The following is a 24,932-nucleotide window of genomic DNA, read 5'->3' on the forward strand; positions in this document are numbered from 1 at the left end:
CTGAAATGGGATCGCTCTGGATTTGGCCCTCCCGGTTAACAAGGGCTCCATTCACATAGGAACAGTGTGCTTATTATTGACCAACAGAGTTGTGTTCTAACTAAAAACTGGCTCCCAGCCACCGAGACGTTTCGCTTTACACTCCACATTCACCACGCCCTTAATCCCTCCCGCACGCAGCAAAAGTCACAGCGTTTATTTAGCCAACCCCCTGAATGGTGTGCAACGAATGGGTCCATTTGGTCCCCAACTGCAAACCATTCAGGGGGTTACGTTAAAACCCATTTAGACCTGATGAGGCCGATTCTAAAAAACACCTTCTTAAATCCTCAGTTTTCTGAAAAACTTCAGATTTTAAGCTAATGTTACACAAAGGTGTAACTAACTCTTAGTGTACAGGATTGGAACCAATTTGGTTCCAATCCTGTACACTATTCCGGGGGTTACATTAACTCTAAAGCATTTTCTTGAGCGCTATTTTAATCTTGGTTCTGCCGTGACCTCGACTGGGAACATTTAGTACGATTGATTGATAAGAGAGAGTGGGAGGGACGGACCGTTCCGGAATTATTCAACTAAAACATTTTCATTTACCGGTATCTCCCTTATTGTGTAAAAAGAGTATCTGTTGAGTTAACACCGGGTATCAGTATCTTGCCAGGAATGGGGAGTTGAAGAGGATTTTGTGTGCTGATAGAACTGTGGTTTATAGATACAGGGGTGCATCCAGTGTGGCATTTTGTTATTATGATCTTCTCCGTTGGGCGGAAACATCATATGTCCCAAAAAAAAACCAAAACTGTTACTTTTCAGCATTCAAATTCGAAAAGTATAGTGAAAGTAGCAGATCTACAAGCTCAAAGACTTGTCGCTTTGTGCCACGCTTTGAGCTTGTGGATCTGCTGCTTTTGATGGCTTTGTTTGACGCCATATAAGTATGATCGAGTATCACCTAGACACGGGATCTGACACGAGTTTTGACCTGATGGTCAAGGCCAGCTCTCTTGGCTCAATGGTAAAAAAGTCAGCACTGTGTTCAAATCCCAGGGTAGAAGAGGAAAAAGCTTTAACGGTTGCTTTTCATTTTGACTCTGCAAGTTAAACTAACGAATGCCCAGCGGAACGAGCAGCTTTTGCAGTATATACAGAGCGTGTGTGTTGTTTTCGTATTACCGGCACGGCAGCGCGTAATTAAGCATAGGTTACACGTTGTTGTTGTACTCTCTAATTACACAGGAGCAGCCTACGGAAGCTGTAATTTGAAAGCTTAGTGAAAATTTCCTTCCCCTGCGAGTCGAGGTGTTGTTGTTACCGTCTCGCTCTCTCTCTCTCCCCACTCCGGCCGTAATCCAGTGGTGGAAACGGTACTCGCATTGAGTAAAAGTATCAATACTGCGATGTTAGGGTGCCCTCACACCAAAATACCTATGTGGAATCCGCCAATGCATTTCAATGAGAATGGAGCGTTTTTTTTGCCAGTAGAGGATTTCTGCAAAAAACGCTCCCTTCTCATTGAAATGCATTAGCGGAACGCGGATTCCACTCTCATAGGTATTTTGGTCTGAGGGCACCCTTACAAGTAAAAGTCCAGAATTCAAAATGTACTTGAGTAAAAGTACAAACATATTGGCATCAAAATGTACTTAAAGTACCAAAAGTAAAAGTGCAAAGTGTTTGAAAATAGCAGATCTAAAAGCTCACAACGCATCGCGATGCGACGCGTTGTGAGCTTGTAGATCGGCTATTTTCAAATAGCCACGGTATAAAATATGGCTAAAGTGGTTAATGTATGGTTTACTTCATAATATTATAATGTTATATCTGCAAAGTTACTTGTAACTAAAGTTTTCAAATAAATGCAGTTGAGCAAAAGTACAATATTTATTATAAAATATTTGGATCCGAGATGTAGTGGAGCAGAAGTAAAAGTATTGGAAAATGGAAATACTCAAGTAAAGTACAAATGCTTCAAAAGTGTACTTAAGTACAGCCCTTAAGTAAATGTACTTAGTTACTTTACACCACTGCCATAATCCCATGAACCGCAGAGGTCCTTGTCTAAAAGAGAGAGAGAGACGAGGGAATCTATTCCTGATAACACAACAAAGAACAAAGTACTCTTGTCTGTCGTCGGGTTTCTCACCGGCTAGACTAGCCAGGGAGTGTGGGGTTACTTCTCCGGACCTATCTGACAAGTTCCACTGGTTTTATGGGGGGGGGGGACAAGGAGGCAGTTTTGAATTAGGGGAGAAAGGAAATACTTAATTTACAATGACTCTTGAATGACTCCATTGTGCTGCTACTGAAATAGCAGATCTACAAGCTTATAGGTGGTAAGCTTGTAGATCTGCTATCTAAAAAATTGCAGAAAAATAGCAGAAATAGCTTACAACGTGTCACTTTGTGACACGTTGTAAGCTATTTCTGCTGTTTTTCCAATTTATGGAAAGTATAAAATTATGTCAGTAATTTATTAGGATATTTATGCAATATCTGACCCGTACATACGATTATGAAGCCAAAAAGGACGAACTGAAATTGCGTTTTTAATCGTATGTTCAATGCCAAAAAACATGATTATTGACAATTAGCCGTTAACATTTTGAACGTTGACAGCCCTACTGCTGCTATCTACCACTCCACTTGTTTGTCCACTTTGTGCCGCGGTTATGTTATCTGCATGACACCCTAACTCTCTCTCCCTCTCTCTCCCTCTCCCTCTCTCTCCCTCTCTCTCTCTCTCTCTCTGCCTCTCTCCAGGGTCTCTCGTCCTCCAGAGCCAAGGAGATCCTGGCCCGCGACGGCCCCAACGCCCTCACCCCTCCCCCCACCACTCCCGAGTGGGTCAAGTTCTGTCGGCAGGTAATAAAGAAAAAATGACACGAAAAAAAGTCACCGCTCTTGAGAAAACGAAACGGTACTATGGTGGGAACGGGAATGTATGGACGGAGTGCCCTTCATTTTGGTCCCGGTGTTTTGTTTATGTTTTGAATATTCAAAAGACCCTTTTCAACTGCAGCTTTAGCACCACACTACACAATACTACACCACACCACATACAAATATCTACATTTTCCATTACACAAAAGTACCCCTATTGATAAGAAACACATTGACCCTTTTAACTGTGATTATAATACAATATACATTTGTATTACAACTATCCAAATTATAATACACTATAATGGAGTATAACTGTGATTATAACACACTATAAAGTATTAATGTATTACAATGATAACTATAATAACACTATAATAGATTATAATAGTGGTTATAAGACAATATAATCTATTATCATGTATTACAACTATATCCTGGTGGTCTAAATGAAAAGTCAGAGAGTGATCAGTCATTATGACGTGTTTGGCCCTGTTCAGCTAGCTCAGACCTACTCTAGATTGGACACGTTTTAGTGCCACGTTTAGTACCACTTTCACACCACTCTACCCAGGTCCTTGTAGTGGAAAACCTGGCACAAGTGGGCGGTGTGGAGTGGTGTGGTGTTGGACCATGTCAGTGGAAAAGGGGCTAAAATGTGGAAGGCAGAGGTGCACCCACCCACTGCCTACTGGATGCTTTTAGAGTTGAGGTCAGCTGTTGTGTGTGTGTGGGGGGGTGTTTTTCATCTAGAGAGGCTCGTTTGCATTTCAATGTCCTGTTGTGATGCGTTCAGGCCGAGAGGCGGGCCTGCCAGCTGTGTCCGCGTTAGTCAGTTATTGATTTTTTCCCCTGTTCTTTATTCGTTTTTATTTCAATTCATTGAGTTTTTCCTTAAGTTGACCAAAACTGATTTTTTTTCTGATCTTTTTCCCCCCACACCTAATTTTTAATTTAGTTCATATTAACTACAGTATAATAACATTCAATTCTATGCAGTCAATCGCTGTTCTTAAGTGACCCTCTTTTTTGTTTCTTGACAGCTATTTGGTGGTTTCTCCACACTCCTGTGGATCGGCGCGATCCTCTGCTTCCTGGCTTACGGAATCCAGGCGGCGTCCGAAGATGAGCCGGCCAACGATAACGTAAGGGAGAAGCGGTCATTCTACATGACGTTTTCTTTTTTGTATTTCTTCTCATTACTTTTGACATTGACTTAGTAGTTGCTATAGCCTGTAAATCTGATCAAGTCTCCTCCTCTCGTGTACATGCAGTTGTACCTGGGCGTTGTGCTGTCTGCTGTGGTCATCATCACTGGATGTTTCTCCTATTACCAAGAGGCCAAGAGCTCTAAGATCATGGACTCCTTCAAGAACCTGGTGCCACAGGTGAGTTCCTCCATGGGCTTTGATTCCAGGACCATCTTCTGCAGTGACAGAATAATTAGAAAAGGAGTGTCTTCTTTTTCAATTACTTGTTCGTTCCACCAGTCCAACCTACCTCTTGTCCTAGGTTTCCAAGAACGTGGCATTCCTTTTTCCTGTTCGGTAAAATTTTCACCATGTTCAGTAGAAGATTTGAACCTTGAAACCAACAAATTTTACTGCCGAGCCAATCAAACAAAAGATATGGGGAAATGAACCGGTACATGAAACGTTCCATGTATGCCGCCTTTGGGCACCTGGGACTACAGTTTAGCATAGAGGACCACCAATTACAGTGACATTGCCTTCTGTTAGCCTGCTACTGGCCAACATAGCATGAGACAAGAACCTAGGGTCCCTGAGCCTGAGGCCTCTTGACATGTTAATGTCATTGTACAAAATGACAATGAGAACAGTCTTAAATCGCCCTTTTTTCAAATGTGAATGTGTGTCTTTGGTCTTTGTAGCAAGCCCTGGTGGTGCGCGACGGCGAGAAGAAGCAGATCAACGCAGAAGAAGTGGTGGCCGGAGATCTGGTGGAGGTGAAGGGTGGAGACCGAATCCCCGCTGATTTGCGTATCGTCTCCGCCCACGGCTGCAAGGTTCGGACCTCATAGATCATCTCATATCATACAGACTGTTAAACTGTTTGTCTTTGTGGGGTGGAGATAGGCACCCGCTGAAGCAAATTATTTAGAAACGAATTGACCCGAATGCTAAAACATCTCCTGAGCTTCGTTGAAGCGGAGTGTTATAATTTGTTAAAGCAAGCCTTTAGTCCAAACATACAGCACACACCCTTGTTAGGTCATAAAGCTGTTTTATCCAAATGTAGATCTCTTTCTATTTCTGTTTGATTACTTCACAACCAACCGGATTTGTCATGCATAACACGCATTGACTCAACAATATTGGTCAATTTTGAGGAGAATGCCTCTATTTATCATTTACCACTTCATGCCGTTTATTCCCTATGACAGTGGTTCTCAAAGTGGATTTCAGGGACTCTCTAGGTTCCTTTATGGGGGTCTAAATTGACCCTTACAAGTCTGCAACTTTGAAAGTGCACAAATGGAACCAAATGGACCCTAACAGGCCCATTTGGTTCCATTTATACCCTGTCAAAGTTAAGGGGAGACCATCAAATTTCAAAGTTTTAGAACCACTGCCCTATGACGTACATACTATTTTTGTCTGTTTCCATCTCAGGAGTAAAAGGAGGAAACATCTTGTTTAGTTAATTAATTTCTTCTCTTTCAGGTGGACAACTCCTCCCTGACAGGAGAGTCCGAGCCCCAGACCCGTTCCCCCGACTTCTCCAACGACAACCCTCTGGAGACCAGGAACATCGCCTTCTTCTCCACTAACTGCGTTGAAGGTAAAGGACCCTGTCATTGAGGAAAGGCGAGACTGGGACGTGTATTATTATCACAAGCTTACAATGCTGTCACGCTGCCAAACCATGCTGTAACACCATGCTGTAACACCATGGTTCTCAACCTTTTCAGGAAGCAAGCCGAGTTGAGGCATTCCATTTTGGCTATGGTTCTATGGTGAAAATAGCAGATCTATATGCTTACAACACCTCGCGTTGCGAGGCACTATTTTCACAATTTCTGCCTCCAATATTTGACAATTTGGCCAATGTTTAATTTGTCATTTTAGAAATATTAAAAAAGTCCTTAAATTGTCACTTTAGAAATGTGCAGATACCCTCTATACTCTTAAACATTATGTTGGTTTGTTCACTGTTGAGAGGGAAAACAATGTTGCACATTAAGTTCATCATCTGGGGACCCCCCACAATAATTTGTGGTCCCGACCCACAGGTTGAGAGCCACTGCTTTAACGCAGCTAAACGTACCCAGGACTTAGATAGACATCAGCGGTTGGCCAAACATTGCAAATGACCACACAAGTAGTGCATTGTTGTTTTGTTTGTATTACATAAGATGTGATTCAATTAAGAATATTTTCTGGGACAGCCCCCCCCCCCCCCCCCCCCCCCCAACACAAGTTTTGTGTTCATTACATTTTTAGTTTATCAGTTCCAAGGTGACCCAAAAAGAATTAGTCAGACCCTTAGTCAGAGGTCAGAGTTTTAGAAAGAGTAAGACGTCGCTTACGCCATTGTGTTTAAAATAGGTGTGTTGCGAATGGAAACAATGACATCGCATAATATACAGTATATATCTTTAAATAGCCTGTCATTCATTCACCCTGGGATTTATATGTTTGTATTCCTTCCTGATTTTTTTTATCCTTATCATTTCTAAGCACCTTTGACTTTTGTTGCGAGTCATAAAACAGGACATAACACCTGTGAAATCATTGTTCTCAACCGCAGTGTGATCCCTGATCCCGATTAGTTGCCTCCATTTCATCAGCCTTTAACTTTTAAGTAGTGTTAATTTTGGCAGCACATTTTCGATTTAGTTTTAGGCATAGTCTTTTGAATAAAATGCTATTTAGTTTTTGTCATATTTTAGTCATCTGAAATGTTTTAGTTTTTTAGTCTAGTTTTAGTCGACTAAATGTACAGTTGATTTTGTCGACAAAAATGTATTTTGGCAGGCCTTGATGGTGGCGTAATGGCTGATTCTACACTTGGTTGCGCTCTGAAAATAGCTGATCTACAAGCTCACAACGTGTCGCGCTGCGACGCGATTGCAACCAAACATAAAATGACTTGTCTTTTAGCTCTACTGGATCTCTTCTCCACGAGTCCCTACCATGACATTTTAGTCTAGTTTTATCTGTTGACAAAATTGTCAATATATACGGTATATAGTCATAGTTTTAGTCATCATAGCTTAGTTTTTATTACGTTTCTATTTAGTTTTCCTCAGTGAAAAAAAGCTATAAAACAAACATTTTTTGTCATAGTTTTAGTCAAACAAAATCAACACTACTTTTAAGACCTACGGGCGGAACTAAAACGTGTCTTCTTTGGCTCCCCTAATAGGTACCGCCAGAGGCATCGTCATCAGCACCGGCGACCGCACGGTCATGGGCCGTATCGCCACGCTGGCGTCCAGCCTGGAGGGCGGCAAGACGCCCATCGCCAAGGAGATCGAGCACTTCATCCATATCATCACGGGCGTGGCCGTCTTCCTGGGCGTGTCCTTCTTCGTGCTGTCGCTCATCCTGGGGTATGGCTGGCTGGAGGCCGTCATCTTCCTCATCGGAATCATCGTCGCCAACGTGCCAGAGGGTCTGCTGGCCACCGTCACCGTGAGTCCCTGCCCACCGATATGTCGTCCGGCGTCTCGCCAGCGCTATCCTTCAAGGAACAAGATTTATCTGTTTCTTTATGTCCTTGTTTTAGCTAATGCAGTGGTTCTCAACCTTTTCAGGCCGCGACCCCCAAAATAATCATATTTTAACTTGGGACCCCCCCACTCTGACGAGCACTAAAAGTTGGTTCTATTGTGAAAATAGCAGATCTACATGCTCATGACACCTTGTAGATTTAACGGAAGAAGTGTCTGAATCTTGGATGTTGGATGTGTTAAGCCACTGTTTCCCAAACGCTGGCGCGGGACCCATTTGTGGATTGCGGACACCTTTTCATGGGTCCCTTAATTCTTTATTTTCCAACATTATTTTAAAACATTTTCCAAAAACATTACAAACATTCACTAATTTGGGTCTTGGGCAAACATCTGATTTCTCTTTTGGGGCATGGGCTAAAAGGTTTGGGAACCACCGGGTTAAGCAATGCCTCGAAATGTCTAGTCGGCCTCTATTTGCAAACTCTTAAGGCCAAACCACACTAATGCAACTGCTTGCAACATGCAGCTCCTTGCAACCAACATCCCCAATGGCAGTTGCAAGGAGTTGTGACTAGTTGCAGAATTGGTGCAGTTTGGCCTTTAGTTGTAGTTCTCTAAAGGTTCTCTATGAATGCAGTTTGACTCACTCCCTATTAGAAGCTGTACTAGTCATATTCTAAATCCTGTGCTTGTACTAATATTCCATGGATAAGCTCAAGGTAAACGTCACAAGCCGTTGATCAAGAGAACCAAAACATGGAATAAAACACAGCCTTGTGTGAATAAAACAGCCTTGTGTGTGTCTGAAAAATAGACGAAAACCTCAGGATCTGCAACGTCAATAACACCAAACCCTCAATTCTAAAACGTCTAGTTTCATTCCTTGATTCTGATTGGCTGGTTTCACTTTAATTGCTGTGGTATATGAGACTATAATCCACACCTTGAATCAGTTTATATCAAACCCATGTGCATTATTTCTTTCCGCAGTGTTCCACAGTGCACCAAACACCTTTGTTGTTGGCAAAATAGCTGGGAACTTTCTTGCAGACCTTGTAGTGAATTATTAGTGAAATGTCTATGTGGCTTATTGCTTCATTATGCCGCTAAAGGTCACTGATAACCAACGTTCTGTTCCCACCTCCAGGTGTGTCTGACGCTGACCGCCAAGCGCATGGCCAAGAAGAACTGCCTGGTGAAGAACCTGGAGGCCGTGGAGACCCTGGGCTCCACCTCCACCATCTGCTCCGACAAGACGGGCACGCTGACCCAGAACAGGATGACCGTGGCCCACATGTGGTTCGACAACCAGATCCACGAGGCCGACACCACCGAGAACCAGAGCGGCACCTCCTTCGACAGGAGCTCGGCCACCTGGGGAGCCCTGGCCAGGATCGCCGGCCTGTGCAACCGCGCCGTCTTCCTGGCGGAGCAGTCCAACGTGCCCATCCTCAAGGTGAGCTCGCCGCTGCCGGCAGTCTTGGTCTTCTTAACATGCGATCGCGATGACCCGCCCGTTCATTCAGGGGTAGAAAGGCTAATCTACAAACGCAACAAAACAACCTCAGCTGTCGTTGGGCTTGCTCTGGTTCACCCATTGACAGCGGAACAAAGGGATGTTGAATAATTGAACGGCGGAAAAGAAAAGGAGAAGAAAAAAAAAGATAATCAATCACCGTAAACCTGTCGGGGGAGAAAGCATTGGTGTTTCGTTTTTTTCCATCCCCAACCCCCTGTTTGATCAGAGTTGACTTTGGGTCACGTCAACTCCGTTAAGGACCCACTGATATGAAATCATAATTCTATTTACTGTTGTCAAAGCAATGCAGTAAGCAAACGATGTTCTGCTTCCTATACTAAGCCATGGATCAAGTTCCTGCTGTTGCTCTTTTTAATGCACAATTCGATTCACTTCTATTATTTGGGGGAAAGTAGCATGCTGCATTTAAGGCCGGTGTTGATTCATTGTGCAGATACAATTTAGTTTTGATCACATCATTTTTGGCACGATCAAATGACTTGAATCACACAAAATGTCCGCGCCACTCTCCAGACAGCCCTGGCAAAAGCACTCTATAAGTCAAAAGTCTATTAGTAAAGTAATATGGCCTGAGCCCCAGGGGTTTAAAGACCCATATGCTTTAGAAAAGGAAAAGCCAGGCAATTAGCGAGGCTAGCAAAGCAGAGAGAATGATGGCAAAATAGGTGTTTCTCACGGCTATACTGGTCTACAAACAATCTATTACTGGTCTACAATCAGCCTATTTACTGATCTATAATGCAACCTGTAGTTGTACATATAGTTGAGCTGCGTTTTAGTCCCCTGGTGGACAACTACAGTCTTCACAGATGATAGACAACGCCTCATTACAATAGTTTTGCACTCAGTTAATGAATTCATCTAATTTCCTCTAGGGCACACCCTGGTGGCTCCAGATTAGGTTTCGCAACATATCAGAAATGCTTCGGCCTGGGGGGCGCATTTGGTAAATACATGCCCACCGTCACAGAGTCTTAGGGGTTCGAATCTAGCGTTGTGCATCCGGCTTGGCCAAGCATTTAGACAAACACAATTGGCCAATGTTGGGGAGAGGGAAGCCAATGGCGGGGAGGTTTTTGTCGCTCTGTGTACTCCTATGGGCTGGGGGTGGAGTCTGTCAGCGGGTTGTTAAACGCGAGGAGTAGGACGGATGTGCTGCTGTAGTAGGAACTCCCGGTGGAGGCTCCTTGCTGGCAGGTGAGCCAGCAAGGTACAGCAACAAGTGGGCAACGGTGGTAGTTTGGCGACACCTTGTGGTGACTGGTGGTCACAACAAATCCCATAATGGTTCCTTTCCAGTTAGCAAACGGGCTAACATTTTCAAGGTTTACCCATAACTCTGGCAGTGTACCAATGGAACCAAATGGACCCGTTAGGGTTCATTTGGTTCCATTGGGACACTGTCAGAGTTACAGACTTGTATGGGTCAATTTAGACCCCTATAAAGGAACCTGGAGTCCACTTTGAAAACCACTGGGCTAACAGACGGCTGGTAGCATACTCATCTTCTGGATTATGTTCGCAACTAAAACTCACAGAGGTTTAGATACATGTGGTAATGTACAGCACATGTATGTGGAATGGTTATTTGTGGAAAAGAGTATGAAAAGACTATCTATGTTGTCAATGTTATAATTTTTCATTGACCACGTGACGTTTCGTCCGACAGAGGGACGTGGCCGGAGACGCCTCGGAGTCTGCCCTGCTGAAGTGCATCGAGCTGTGCTGCGGATCGGTCAAGGAGATGAGGGAGAAGTACAACAAGATCTCCGAGATCCCCTTCAACTCCACCAACAAGTACCAGGTAACAACCATCTACCCGGAACCACCGATGTTCTGTATGGTTGGAAACGCCCTGCACATTGTGTCACGACACATTGTGAGCCGTGTTAATTTTGTCGACTAAGACTAAAAGACTACAGGATTTTGATATTTTGTCGATAAGACTAGACCAGACTAAAACAATTTCAGAAGACTAAGACTATTATTTGTGTTATTCAAAAGACTAAATCTAAGTCTAAGACTAATGGCTGTGAAAATGAACACTGTCTGGTATATAACTGCAATGAAATTAAAGCCAAATACATCTTTTATGTATGGTTTATTTTGACCAAGTAACAGGCAGTCGAAGACAATGACTTGTTCAGAGTTATGTGCGTTTAGCCCAAAAGACTAAGACGAAGACTAAAAGACTAAGACTAAAATGTTTTGATATCTAGTCGACTAATACTAGACTAGACTAAAACAATTTCAGAAGACTAAGACAGGACTAAGACTAAATGGTGTGTTATTCAAAGACTAAGACTAAATCAAAAATTGCTGAAAATATTACACTGATTGTGAGCTTGTAGATCTACTATTTTCACTATTTTCCTGAAAACGTTTTGTGGACATGTTTCTGCCCGACAGTTGACGTTATTGCACAGGGAAGTGCCGCCCTCACTTATCAGACCCGTGTTCGTCTTCGTTTTGTTTCTCAATTTCTTTTCTCGGGTTTGCTCCAGCTCTCCGTACACAAGAACGTCACCCCCGGCGAGACCAAGCACCTGCTGGTGATGAAGGGCGCCCCGGAGAGGATCCTGGACCGATGCTCCACCATCCTGGTCCAGGGCAAGGAGCAGGCCCTGGACGACGAGCTGAAGGACGCCTTCCAGAACGCCTACGTGGAACTGGGAGGACTGGGAGAGAGAGTGCTGGGTAAGATCACACACCAAACTCTGGGCCCTGGGTACAAGGATTCACTCACATTTTGTGCTTTAACCTTTGGAAAAATAGCAGATATACAAGCTCGCAGCGCGGCACTTGTAGATCTGCTATTTTTGAAAAGTCGTGAATATTTCAAATCCTACTAAGTTTTTTTTTTGAAAAACTTATGTTTCTATGTCAGTGGTGCTCCAATCTCTCAGGACAGAGTCAATGATGGCTACGCAAAAGGAAGAGAGACAGACCGAGTGGGCGTCCCTTTCTTTGATGATGGGTTTCCCAGATTGGTGGTGCTCTAGCCTTAGAATGCCGTATCCCTTTTTATTCCTCTTTTTAGATCTTTTAAAATATTTTTCTCATTTCCGTCCCCTTCCAGGTTTCTGCCATCTCCAGCTGCCTGACGACCAGTTCCCAGAGGGCTTTGCGTTCGACACCGAGGAAGTGAACTTCCCCACCGAGAACCTGTGCTTCGTGGGTCTCATGTCCATGATCGACCCTCCCCGTGCCGCCGTGCCCGACGCCGTGGGCAAATGCAGGAGCGCCGGAATCAAGGTAACGTAGACCGTAACCCAATACCTCTTTTACCTGCTTTGTCCACTTTCTGACGCTCATCCTTGAGACGTTGATGGTGCTTTTTTCTGAAAAAAAACGTATGTTTCGTTATCCTTCGAAACCTTTAAGACTTTCCACTTTGCAGCTCGGCTGAGGTCTGTTCTGTTTGTGTCTCCGCCCCCTCAGGTCATCATGGTGACAGGTGATCATCCAATCACAGCCAAGGCCATCGCCAAGGGCGTCGGCATCATCTCTGAAGGCAACGAGACCGTTGAGGACATCGCCGCGCGCCTGAACGTCCCACTGTCAGAGGTCAACCCAAGGTATGTCAGCTCATTCATTCATTCATTCATTCATTTAAAACCAGAAATCTTTCAGCCTTAAAAACCCCATTATTACTAGTTCACAGCCAAATCGCCTTCCATCGCCATTTTGAGGAGGGTGAGGCAGCCAGATCGCCTAACGTCGCCTTGGGGATCATTTTCTGATCATTTTGGTATTTTTTTGACATTTTTTGAGCTATAAATGACCTTTCTAGCTTAATTTTAGTCTAAAGTTACATATTCGAAGGAAGTGACATCATCGATGACGTAACCCGGAAGTCGTTCGGCCATAACATAGAATGGGCCTTTTTACAGCATTGAATGTTGACGTTTTTCTTATCAAACTTTACCATATCTAGACCGATTTTCATTCGGAAAAAAATGGCTGGACTGACAGATTGGTCACTCAAGAGCAAAAACGAGTGTAAATGGCGTGTGCACGACGTTCGGATCGTGTTTTATAGCTCCCGTTCGGCGGACCGGGAGACATAATGGCCGCCAATGGGCGCCGCCATTATGGGTCTACTGCTGTCCACTCGCTAGTCCAGACTCTAGGAGATTATCGTTGGGCACACTCTAGTGGATAGTACTAGTACTACATTCAACAACAATATGATCCCTGTTGGGTTAGATTAAAGCTAACTTGGAAATTAATAAAATTCCTGGCAGTATAGGCGCACAAGCCTATTGTAAATGGCTGGGAGAGAGTTAAGACCTGAGGCAGGTACTTCAAATGCCTTTTAAATCAGTAGTTCTCACACTTTAAAGATGCAGTGCCATGATTTATTTCCCCCCTAAAACATGATTATCAGGTATTATGATTATACTTGGAGGAGGATTTTTTTCCAAAAGAGTGTAGGCTACAAAAAGAGTTAAAAGTAGATTTTTATGTAGCCACACCCACCAGTTCATTAAATGTGCTTGGTTGTCATGGTGGGTGGTAACCCAGCTGAAGTTAGCCACACCCACAGTGTTGGGTGAATGGTAAATGGAGAGGGGATGATCATATGATGTCATTTAATCATTGTTTTTGGATCAGCACTTTTGACCCACAAGGTGTCAGCCTCCAGGAAGAAATCCAAAAATACAAAGGGATCATAATTGCTCATAACAACCACACCAGGGGGTCTAATGAAGTACTGTCAACCTCATAGACACATGACAACCAGAAAAAGAACAACACTATGGCACCACCTCTTTAAATATTTTTCCAGACATGATCAAAAATAGCAGATGTTACTATGGATCTGCTGTTTTTGAATAGCCAAAGCTAAAATGCGAAAATGACAGACGCTTTCCCGGTTTTAATGGAATTTGATCGGTAATTGACCCGTTTCAGGTCACCTAAATCGATGCCTCCCAAACTGCTTCTGAAATTTGTTTTGTTCAGAGTACTGGCCTGTTGCGTCCGGGAGCCAATTAATTACTGCCTAACGGATGCCAAATTGAATTGGCGCGTTGGCAACATGGGGCTGGGCCTAAGTAAGGTCTGACTGCAATCTGCTGAGCCAGAGAGGCTTTTGCCATCTAAAGTCCACAGCACCACACATCAATCCAACTCTGTGCTGCTCTGTGTTTCCTGATCCTAGCCGTTTCCTCGTCTGTCTGTTTGTTTGTTTGTTTCTTAGACTGCAGACGTAGCTCTGTCTCTTGTCTGTCTGTCGTGCGTTGAACAAAATCCAGCCAAACCCAGCCTTTTTGTTGCCAATAACAGTGTTTTCCAACTCCACGGGATACCGCGGCCCATATGTTGTCCTCCCTTTCCGTTTCATGTCTCGACTAGGACTGTCACGATTAGGACATTTTTTACATGGCGATTAATTGTCACTCAAATAATTGCGATTAACGATTTAATTGTGTTTTGGTCGTTGACAATTACATTTCTGTTTGGCTTTATAGGCTTCGAAGTTGCACTTGTATTTTGTAGTCCTAAACCGGCCATATTGAGGACCAACACATGTGTTCAATTTGTCTGATTGGCATAGAACCAATGTTCTACGTTAATCAAAACACCTGTGTTGGTCCTCAAAATGGCTGGTGTAGGACTACAAATGCAACCCATGAATACAAATAAATTACTGACATATTTGACAACTTTATACTTAAAAAAGAACATTGATAGTGGAAATGGCCGATATATAAGCTCACAACGGTCGCAATGCGACACGTTGTGAGCTTGTAGATCTGCTATTTCCACTATGTTTTACTTTAAAAAAATATATATGACATTTTTTCAACATGGAAACGATTATGACGATTATGTCAAATAATCGCGATTATGTCAAATAATCGCGATTATGTCAAATAATTGCGATCAGACGATTATTTAATAATTGCGACAGCCCTAGTCTTGACCTCCTGGTTCTTTCCTTTGCGTGGCCCCTCCTCCCTCCTCGCATCGCTCGCCGTTCCGTTCCGTAAAGTGAACGACGGCGTAGAGGCGGCACGTACTGACGGCGTTTTTAATTGTTTTCCACCTCCAGAGACGCCAAGGCCTGCGTGGTCCACGGAGGAGAGCTGAAGGACATGACGCCGGACGTGCTGGACGACATCCTCAAGTACCACACGGAGATCGTGTTCGCCAGGACCTCCCCTCAGCAGAAGCTCATCATCGTGGAGGGCTGCCAGAGACAGGTAACCGTTACTATTATACACGTCTTTCTATTTCAGTAGTTCTCAACCTTTTCAGGCCGTGACCCCCAAAATAATCATGTTTTAACTGGGGACCCCCCCACACTGAGTTGAGCCATTACATTTTGTATAACACGGTTCTATTGTGAAAATAGCCGATCTACATGCTCACAACGCCTCGCGCACAATTTCTGCCTCTAATATTTGACAATTTGGCCAATGTTTAATTTGTCATTTTAGAGGTATTAAATACAGGTAGTCCTTAAATTGTCTCTTTAGAAATGTGCATATACACTTAAACTTTATGTTGGTGTGTTTACTGTTGAGTGAGAAAAGAACATTGCACAGTCAGTTCATCATCTGGGGACCCAAGTTCATCATCTGGGGACCCCCCAAAATAATTTGGGGACCCCGACCCACAGGTTGAGAACCACTGTTCTATTTCACTAATACTTATGTAGAACCGGTTACAAGTTTACAACTTACATAGCTAATGCAGAAAGAGCACTCCCTCGCCCTTGGGTCAGTTGCGTAAGGTCTGAAATGTAGCTCTCTCTTCTTGATAGGGAGCCATCGTGGCCGTGACAGGTGACGGCGTGAACGACTCTCCTGCCCTGAAGAAGGCTGACATCGGTATCGCCATGGGCATCGCCGGCTCTGACGTCTCCAAGCAGGCGGCCGACATGATCCTGCTGGACGACAACTTTGCTTCCATCGTCACTGGAGTGGAAGAGGGTGAGTTCTGAGATCCGACGGTCACGAACGCCAAATGAAACGACAGCCCTGAACATGTTGCAATATGTTTTAGCCTCCAGACACTGATGAAAAAAGGGGACTCTGCACACTCAAAACTGTGCAAAATATAGGCAAAGTGCAAGCTTTCGGTCATAGACCTTCTTTAGGCAGGTCTGTGACGGAATTTGATGTAATGCTGAAGAAGGTATATGACCGAAAGCTTGCACTTTGCCTAAACTGAAAATAAAGTACTTGATTTTGCACAGTTTTGAGTGTGCCTCATCTTGCTTCGTTTTTGGCTCCAGCACTTCACCTGAACCTACTGGCAGTTGAGCAGTGTTTTTTTTTTTTATTCACTATAGCCTCCAGACACTAAAAGTTCCTTCCCTTTCGCCAGGTCGCCTGATCTTCGACAACTTGAAGAAGTCCATCGCCTACACCCTGACCAGTAACATCCCCGAGATCTCACCCTTCCTCTTCTTCATCATCGCCAACATCCCCCTGCCCCTGGGAACCGTCACCATCCTCTGTATCGACCTGGGAACTGACATGGTGAGACTTTTAGGGCGGATGGAGGAATGTTAGTCCTTTAAAGTTCTCAGTCCTGGGGACTGATTTCAGTCTTGAAGATTTCTGAAATCAGTGCAGATCCACAAAAAAAGAAAGAAAGAAAGAAAGAAAGAAATAAGGAGGAGGTGTAGCGATGGCTGCGGTGTGAATGACAAAGTCGTCAAAACGCTAGTCAAGTGATCTTCATACTAAAAAGCGGTTATAATTTCAAGATATGAGCATTTCGTCGTTGTCGGGTGGAAACCTTGTATGTCCAAGACCGTTCGTTTTGTATTTATCATTAAAAAAAATGAACCAAACTAGTGAAAATAGCAGATCTACAAGCACACACCGCCTCGCACCGCGAGGCGTTGTGTGCTTGTAGATCGGCTGTTTTCACTACTTTTGTGTGACGGCCTTGTATGATGAAGCAGGGCTTTACTTGGTGAAAAAAGTACACATTTGAAACTTGGGAGATACAAGGTTTCTGCCCGACAGTGACGATTTGAATTGGCCAGACTAGCAATAGATATACAACTGAACAACAGAAGATACTTCTATTAAATGAAGCATGGATTGGCACACACACACATTCAGTGAAGCCAGTTCAGAACTTCAGGGAAACACCGCAAATATTGGTGTGCGCTGTGCGCGCCTTGTTTCAAAAATCACATATTGGGGCATGGTCTGAAAACAAATTTCAGTCTTGGGATTTATTTTTTGGCTTTAACCCCTGTAATTGTGTGGATAGTTTTGGTCGGACCCTTTATAGACGGCTAGCCTCCTACCGAGCCACATTGTAAAAAAGCTTGGCTTCACACAGGAACAGAACATTTATGTTGGTTTTGTTTACCCAATATAGCACGGTTCTGAGTGCTTCTCCATGACTGTCTTCTGTCCAAAAACCATTTGTCGTTTAGTTCTTTCTTCCTACCATATGACGCAGCCAAAATGTGTGTTTTGCCAATCCTTTTTGCATTAACTGTTACCGTGTCCTTCCTTGCCCAGGTCCCTGCCATCTCCCTGGCTTATGAAGAAGCCGAGAGCGACATCATGAAGAGACAGCCCAGAAACCCCAAAACAGACAAACTGGTCAATGAAAGGCTCATCAGCATAGCTTACGGACAGATCGGTAAGACATAGCGTCAGTGAGTCCACACTAGGGCCTCAACTGATGATTGTTTTCTTGCAGATTATTCTATTTATTACTTTTTTTGATCAATCGATTAATTTAGGAGAGTATGTCGTTTTTTGAAAAATCTCGAAAGTGAGAATTAACGATTTTAGAAGGCATTTTGTAGATTCAATTCAATTCAAAGGAGCTTTATTGGCATGAGAAAACATACGTTTACATTGTCAAAGCAAGTGTCACAAATAAAATAAAAACAGTTGGAGCTGGGTACAGCATTGTGTAAACAGAGCTATGCCGCATTGTGAAATTGTTTATATATACTGGTACATATACAGGGAGGGTATAAAGCTTTTGGAACAAATAGCAGCATTATTTTTTCTCAAAATGCATTTAAAGGTGGCAGCTCTGTTTCATACTGTATGTGCAGTAGGTCTAGATGTCAATCCATGAAACAACCTCAATAAAAACAAATCTCTCTTTCTCTCTGTCCTCTCTCTCTCTCTCTCTCTCTCTCTCTCTCTCTCTCTCTCTCTCTCTCTCTCTCTCTCTCTCTCTCTCTCCCTCCCCCACAGGTATGATGCAGGCCACAGCAGGCTTCTTCACATACTTTGTGATCCTGGCGGAAAATGGCTTCTTGCCCATGGACCTGCTGGGCATCAGAGTGTACTGGGACGACAAGTCCCTCAACGACCTGGAAGACAGCTATGGACAGCAGTGGGTCAGTAACTAGTCTAAACGCAATGCTACAGCATGTGCTGCTATAGGCCTGTCGTAACGACCAGGACATTCTACTCGCCGATTAACGGTCCACGCAAATAACTGCTGTTTTTAGCATTGAACTTGAAATGGAAATAAAAATTAGATTTCGTAATCTTAACACTGCGTAGGGCAGATGTGACAAATATCTTAAATGCAGAAATAAATGGCCGATAACAATAATCGAAATAAATAATGTATTACATTATGGCTTATGAGTTGTAGATCAACTATTTTCCATTTTCCATTCCATTTATTTTTTAATGTATGGATATTTTCCAACAGTGGAATTCATACAGATGAATAGAACTATGCTAAATAACTGCGATTATCTCAAAAAATTGCGATCAGGCGATTGTGTAATAACTCTGATAGCGAATAAACCTCGGCTAACACTGAAGCCCTTTGAGCATACGAAGCGACGCTCTAAAGCTGAACATCGCCGGTTCGCTTCGCGACTCGAACACGACTCCTATGGCTCTCTAACTCTTGTTCTCCTTTCTGCTCCGACCACCAGACGTACGAGCGCAGAAAGATCGTAGAGTTCACGTGTCACACGGCGTTCTTCGCCAGCATCGTGGTGGTGCAGTGGGCCGATCTGATCATCTGCAAGACCAGGAGGAACTCCATCCTGCAGCAGGGAATGAAGTACGTACACGCACGCACACACACACACACACACACACACACACACACACACACACACACACACACACACACACACACACACACACACACACACACACACACACACCGCCACAGGCAGGGGCGTCACAAGGGGGGGGAAAGTGGGACTGAGTTACTAGGGCCCAAGGTGGAGGGGCCTTCATTATTTTATACTTTAGCTATTGAAAAATAGCAGATATACAAGCTCACAGCGTGCCGCGCTGCGAGCTTGTAGATCTGCTATTTTTGAAAAGTCATGAAAATGTGTGCAAATCTATGTATATGTATTTTTTAAGCGAACATTTGTAACTCAAATTTTGCTTCTGGGGGGGTCCCTGGAACTAAATATTTTGAGATGGGGGGGGTCCGTGGCCAAATACATATCATTTTGGGGGTCCTTCACATGAAAAGGTTTGAGCACCGCTGACAGAAACATAGAAATCTCCACCTTTTGGACGTTATCAATGTTGTTAACTGTACCGTTTCTTGCTTCGCCCAGGAATCGCATCCTCATCTTTGGACTGTTTGAGGAAACAGCCCTGGCCGCTTTCCTGTCCTACTGCCCTGGCATGGACGTCGCCCTCAGAATGTACCCCCTAAAGTGAGTACAGCACACACATTTCACAAATTCCTGTCTGGAAGCAACGTGCTGTGGGTGAATGAAAGCTTCACGAATGGAGAGCAAAAAAAAACTGAATTTGGGGATTAAACGCCTCACGTTAACGAGGGAGCATTTAAGGTAATTGGAAATGGGTCTACGGCAGTGCTGTGTTCTACCTGTCACGCGGGTATACGCAGTATGCTGTGAAGACTTTTTTTTTTTTTTTATGCCCTCGTGAACCTTTCAAAGTAGCATATCTGATAGGCATTATGCACTGGCGTATGCCCTGGCCACAGGAATAACCGCGGATCAGAGATTGCCCTCAAAAAAAGGTCTAGAACACACCACTGGTCTACGCCGGCTATTCAAATATTGTTATCTCCAGATGATGAACTACCCAGATTAAAGGTATTTAGAATTTAGAGTGTAAACCTGGACTGGAGAGGCGTATGCGACTTTGAGCATCTCCAGAGCAAAGCGCTATTTAAATTGCATGCATTATTTACACGCCTGCCTTGTGCAGTTTACTGTTACTGGCTGTTGAGACGTGTTGACTGTTTGTTCATATGCAAGCTGGAAACACACATGAATGACACAGCCTCTCCATTGAACACACGGTTGCAGTACACGCAATTGCACTCAGAACCTTTTAGAAGAAGAATAGTCTATTTAAGTCCTGGTTTCCGCAGTAGGGGCGCTTTCGGGTTTTCGGGCAGAAAGTTTGGGTTCATTTTCACTGTAGCGGCAGGCCGGCAGCAGCAGCAGTGGGGATGGGACGATGGGAATATGTCATATCACGATTATTGTGACAAAAGAAATCGCGATTTACGATATCGCGATAATCAAAATCCTTTATCCTGGGGCGGGACATTTGCCAAAAAATAGCAGATCTACAAGCTCACAACGCGTTGCAACGTGACGCGTTGTGAGCTTGTAGATCGGCTATTTTTTGGCAAAGACATTTGATAGAGTGGGAAAAAAGAATGAATTACTTATATTACAACTACCTTTTACCAATTATAGAGGGTTTAAGTGGTACCGGATATGCAGCTCGGCAAATAAAAGGTGAATTGATCCCAGTGCATGACGGAGGATGATATCACGATATAAGAAATCTCGACGATACGATTATCGTGAGTGTTTTTTTGTCGCGATAAACAATAATATCTCCTATCGTCCCATCCCTAAGCAGCAGTAATGATGCTCTTTTTCCCTGCCACGTTCGTTGCCATGCTCCAAACTTGCTGAACGCAAGGTGCTTTGTAGTTCTGTAATTACCTCCTCCCCCTCCAGGGTAGTTAATTAAAACAGGGTTGTGTTTTCGCCCCGTTCCGCTCCTTTGTCTTAAAAAAAAAAGATGATCGGGATTAGCATGAGATTTTTTTCGGAGAATGCTTTGTCACGGGAAGAAGTGATTAGCGTGACACACTGATTGGTGTGTGTGAGTGTGTGTGTGTGTGTGTTGGGTTACTGTGTAGCTGCTAAATAAGCATGTAACCACCATCGGATTGACCGCCACGAGGCAGATTGTGTGCCTTATGTGGAAATGGCATCTTCACGATTGGATAGTGTTGTAACCGAGTCTCTCTCTCTCTCTCTCTCTCTCTGTCTATGTATCCATCTACCCCTTCATCCCTCCATCTCAGACCCTGTTGGTGGTTCTGCGCCTTCCCTTACTCCCTCCTCATCTTCCTTTATGATGAAGCCAGAAGATACATCCTCAGACGCAACCCAGGCGGTAAGAAAGACCACTTTATTGTATTCATGTCAACCGCGCACGCCTCTAGTGAGTGTGGTGTGAGTATTATCAATGGCCAAAATGCAAAACCTCCTATCTGATAAATTCACTTGAAATGAAAAAGAAAAATGTGTGTTCAACACCAAAACCTTGTATCTACTATTTCTACTATTTCTAGGAAAGAAACCTCTTATCTGCAGTCTACAACATACACATAGGAGGCTTTTACCTAGAAACACTTTGTCTATTTTTTTGTTAAATAACACGTTTTACAGCACTTAATTATGCTCCTTTTGAGATCAAGACATTCTACAGGTCTGTTACAAGTATTATACCATTAACATCTTTTATCAACTCATCCTCTTGGTTTGGTAAAAGATTCACCACCTGACACCAATCATTAGCAATCAGCAGATAGGAGGTTTTGAGCTTCAACATTTTGCCACTTTTGCAATCCTGTCAAATGCTCTAGTCACAGGATTCTTTTTTTTTTTTTACAAAATGAGGGGCAGAACGATCTTCCAGACAGACTGACCATGTGCAGCATATCCTGTTGTCCTCATTTCAAGTGAAATCCAAAAATCATGGCATTTGCAGATAGGAGATTGTCTGTGTGGGGGTTGACTGTGTGCATGTACAGTATGTGTGTATGCTCACCTTTCTGTGATCGCTGGCACGCCTGACAGAGGCTGCTGGGCCGTTGCCATCCATGACCCACTGAGCTGTGCGCAACCAGGACGCACGTTGGCACGGAAGCAGCTCTGTGTGTGTATGTGTGTGTGTGCATGACGCATCTGCGTCTTGCAGCACAGATCAGTGAACATCGTGTTGTCCGTTCATGTCGAACGATGCTCACCGTATGCCAGATGGGGTCAGAGAGTCGAAGCCCTGCCCTTTTACGTTTGTGATCCACTCGCCCGTCCCCTCATTACCCACCGCCAAAGCGCCCTGGAGCAACTTAGCAAGGCATTCAGCCGCCAACTGCTCCCGTTTCTAGGCCGTCGTGTCGACAGTAGATCTTATACAGAGCTATTTTTCGGCGGTTGACATGACGTGTCACAACTGCCACAACTATTAACATTATCGTCAAGCGCGCCAAAAGCAAGAGAAAACGTCTCCACCTCTAAAAATAATTAATAAAATAGGATTGAGTCCACATGGTCTGCATCTAGAAACGTAATCTCACAGAGGCATCATAGAGCATTTTATTGCCTTACTTTTTATTTTTGCAATTTGCAGAAGCACAGGGTTTCTCAAAGTGGGTTGTAGATCTGCAATTTTTGGCAAAAGTTTCCCCTCAGAATAGGGATGCAGTAGAAAGTAGAAAGCTATTTTCAATCTGTCCTAATCAGGCACGTGCTCACATAGACATCAAATGGGGGCTTGAGCCCCTGCCCCTTTATCCGTCTGTAAAAAGTGCCCTCTCCAGACCATGAATGTAGTTTTTACTATGGTGAAAGAAAGAAATGCAAATGCCCTCTTTACATGCCATATAGGCCTACCTGAAGGCAGCATTCAAGAGAATTGCCTTGTCCAAACTCTCTTGAACTTGAACACAGCAGTTTATGTTGAAAGAATTGCCCTTTCTGTGTAGAAATCCATGTCGTTGCGCCACATCTCTTGTATTGAATTGATAATGCTTAGTTCAGTGTGGTATAACGCACCGAAAATGTTCAATATTTCCACCAAAGGCCCTTTCAGCCCCTGCCTCTCTAGAATTATCTGCACGTCCCTGGTCCTAATAATGGAAACGGACATTCATGTCTCGAAGCGAACCGTCCCCCTAATCCTGTCTCCTCTTCTCGTCTTCTTCTAGGTTGGGTGGAACAAGAAACATACTACTGAGTCCACCACAGTGTCCTTCCTCCACCATCCCCGGAGGGAGCGTTCAACGTTTTTCTGTCGTTTTCTTTTTGTATTTTATTTACTGCCATGTTACATTATCTTGTCTGTCGGTCCAAAGAAGACAAAAGCATTGGTTGTGTTAAAAAAGGACACGTTTGCTCACACAAAAAGAGTGTTGGTTCACAATAAAACCTATCTGCACCATTTTACACGGACGTGACTTGGGAGTTTCTTTGTTTTTGGTGTCTCTTGTTGTTTTGGTCTTTTAGGGCAGTGGTTCTCAACCTTTTCAGGCCGCGGCCCCCCAAATAATCATATTTTAACTGGGGACCCCCCCACCCTGACTAGCACTAAGATTTGAGGCATTACATTTTGTATAACACACTTCTATTGTGAAAATAGACGATCTACATGCTCACAACGCCTCGCAACTCACAATTTCTGCCTCTAATTTGGCCAATGTTGGTTAATTTGTCATTTTAGAGGTATAAAAGTCCTTAAATTGTCACTTTAGAAATGTGCCGATACTCTCTATACTACTGTTACTGCTTCACTGTTGAGTGAGAAAAGAATGTTGCACATAATCATAATCATCATATAATAACATAATCATCTGGGGACCCCCCTGGGGGTCCCGACCCACATGTTGAGAACCACTGTTTTAGTGTCTAACCCAGAGCAAAAATGCCATTAACGTGGTTTTAGCCAGTGGTGGAACTTTACTTTGAGTAAAAGGTATCAATACTGCAATGTAGAAATACTCACTTTTACCATTGCAAGTTGAATTCTGGTAGTCAGAAATTAGACAAAAGTATTGGCATCAAAATATAAAAAAATATCAAAGCGCTGTGAGCTTGTACATCTGCTATTTTTGAATAGCCAACACAAAAATCTTAAATGACAGATGCTTTCTTAATGGCTTAAAACAAAAGTCATTTTAATGATGCAATTAACAGCAATCTTCTATACAAAATTTTGGCAGGTGATAGTTTTATACCTTTTTTACAGTGCAGCAGACATGCAGTAGTACACTGCACTAACTAAACAGACTCATTGAGCATGCATTTAGAGTGTTTGTGCGTGTGTGACCCGTGCACGTGACCCGTGCCATTATCTCGAGGGCCAGTCAGTCCCCAAGGTGTTTGCAGCTCTCTGATATTCTACCGCCTCTGTCGCGTGGAAACCTCATAATTATTATTGCCCAGAACTGTTTCTGTTCAGGATTCAAATTCAAAAGTAGCAAGTCAGGGGCGTCACAAATGAACACCGAGTGCCGCGCTGCGAGCTTGTAGATCTACTATTTTTGAAAAGTTGTGAAAATGTGTACCAATCTTTGAATATATGTATTTTTTTAAGCGAACATTTGTAACTCAAAAATTTCTTCTGGCGGGTCCCTGGAACTAAATATTTTGAGATGGTGGTCCGTGGCCAAATATATATCATTTTGGGGGTCCTTCACGTGAAACAGTTTGAGCACCACTGACATGGAAACATAGGTTTTTCAAAAAACCTTAGAAGGATTTGAAATATTGCACAAATGTTTTGAGTTTTCAAAAATAGCAGATCTACAAGCTCGCAGCGC

General features: G+C 43.5%; 1 protein-coding gene across 1 annotated transcript in view; it reads left to right on the forward strand.

Annotated features, from left to right (window-relative positions):
• LOC308280498 (sodium/potassium-transporting ATPase subunit alpha-1) overlaps positions 1–23,559 on the forward strand; it is a 31,630-nt gene extending 8,071 nt beyond the window's left edge. Inside the window, exons 4-23 of the mRNA XM_080720782.1 lie at positions 2,761–2,862; positions 3,924–4,025; positions 4,155–4,268; positions 4,772–4,906; positions 5,565–5,682; positions 7,270–7,538; positions 8,727–9,035; positions 10,789–10,923; positions 11,624–11,816; positions 12,199–12,374; positions 12,561–12,697; positions 15,181–15,331; positions 15,895–16,063; positions 16,461–16,615; positions 17,621–17,744; positions 18,317–18,462; positions 19,018–19,148; positions 19,666–19,767; positions 21,414–21,505; positions 23,322–23,559. Coding sequence (XP_080576908.1) covers positions 2,761–2,862; positions 3,924–4,025; positions 4,155–4,268; positions 4,772–4,906; positions 5,565–5,682; positions 7,270–7,538; positions 8,727–9,035; positions 10,789–10,923; positions 11,624–11,816; positions 12,199–12,374; positions 12,561–12,697; positions 15,181–15,331; positions 15,895–16,063; positions 16,461–16,615; positions 17,621–17,744; positions 18,317–18,462; positions 19,018–19,148; positions 19,666–19,767; positions 21,414–21,505; positions 23,322–23,350 — 2,889 coding nt within the window. The 3' untranslated portion in view covers positions 23,351–23,559. The remainder of the gene's footprint in view (positions 1–2,760; positions 2,863–3,923; positions 4,026–4,154; positions 4,269–4,771; positions 4,907–5,564; positions 5,683–7,269; positions 7,539–8,726; positions 9,036–10,788; positions 10,924–11,623; positions 11,817–12,198; positions 12,375–12,560; positions 12,698–15,180; positions 15,332–15,894; positions 16,064–16,460; positions 16,616–17,620; positions 17,745–18,316; positions 18,463–19,017; positions 19,149–19,665; positions 19,768–21,413; positions 21,506–23,321) is intronic.
• Positions 23,560–24,932: the final 1,373 nt, after the last annotated feature.

The sequence above is a fragment of the Nannobrachium achirus genome (assembly GCF_963921795.1).
Source record: "Nannobrachium achirus genome assembly, chromosome: 24".
Taxonomy (NCBI): Eukaryota; Metazoa; Chordata; class Actinopteri; order Myctophiformes; family Myctophidae; genus Nannobrachium; species Nannobrachium achirus.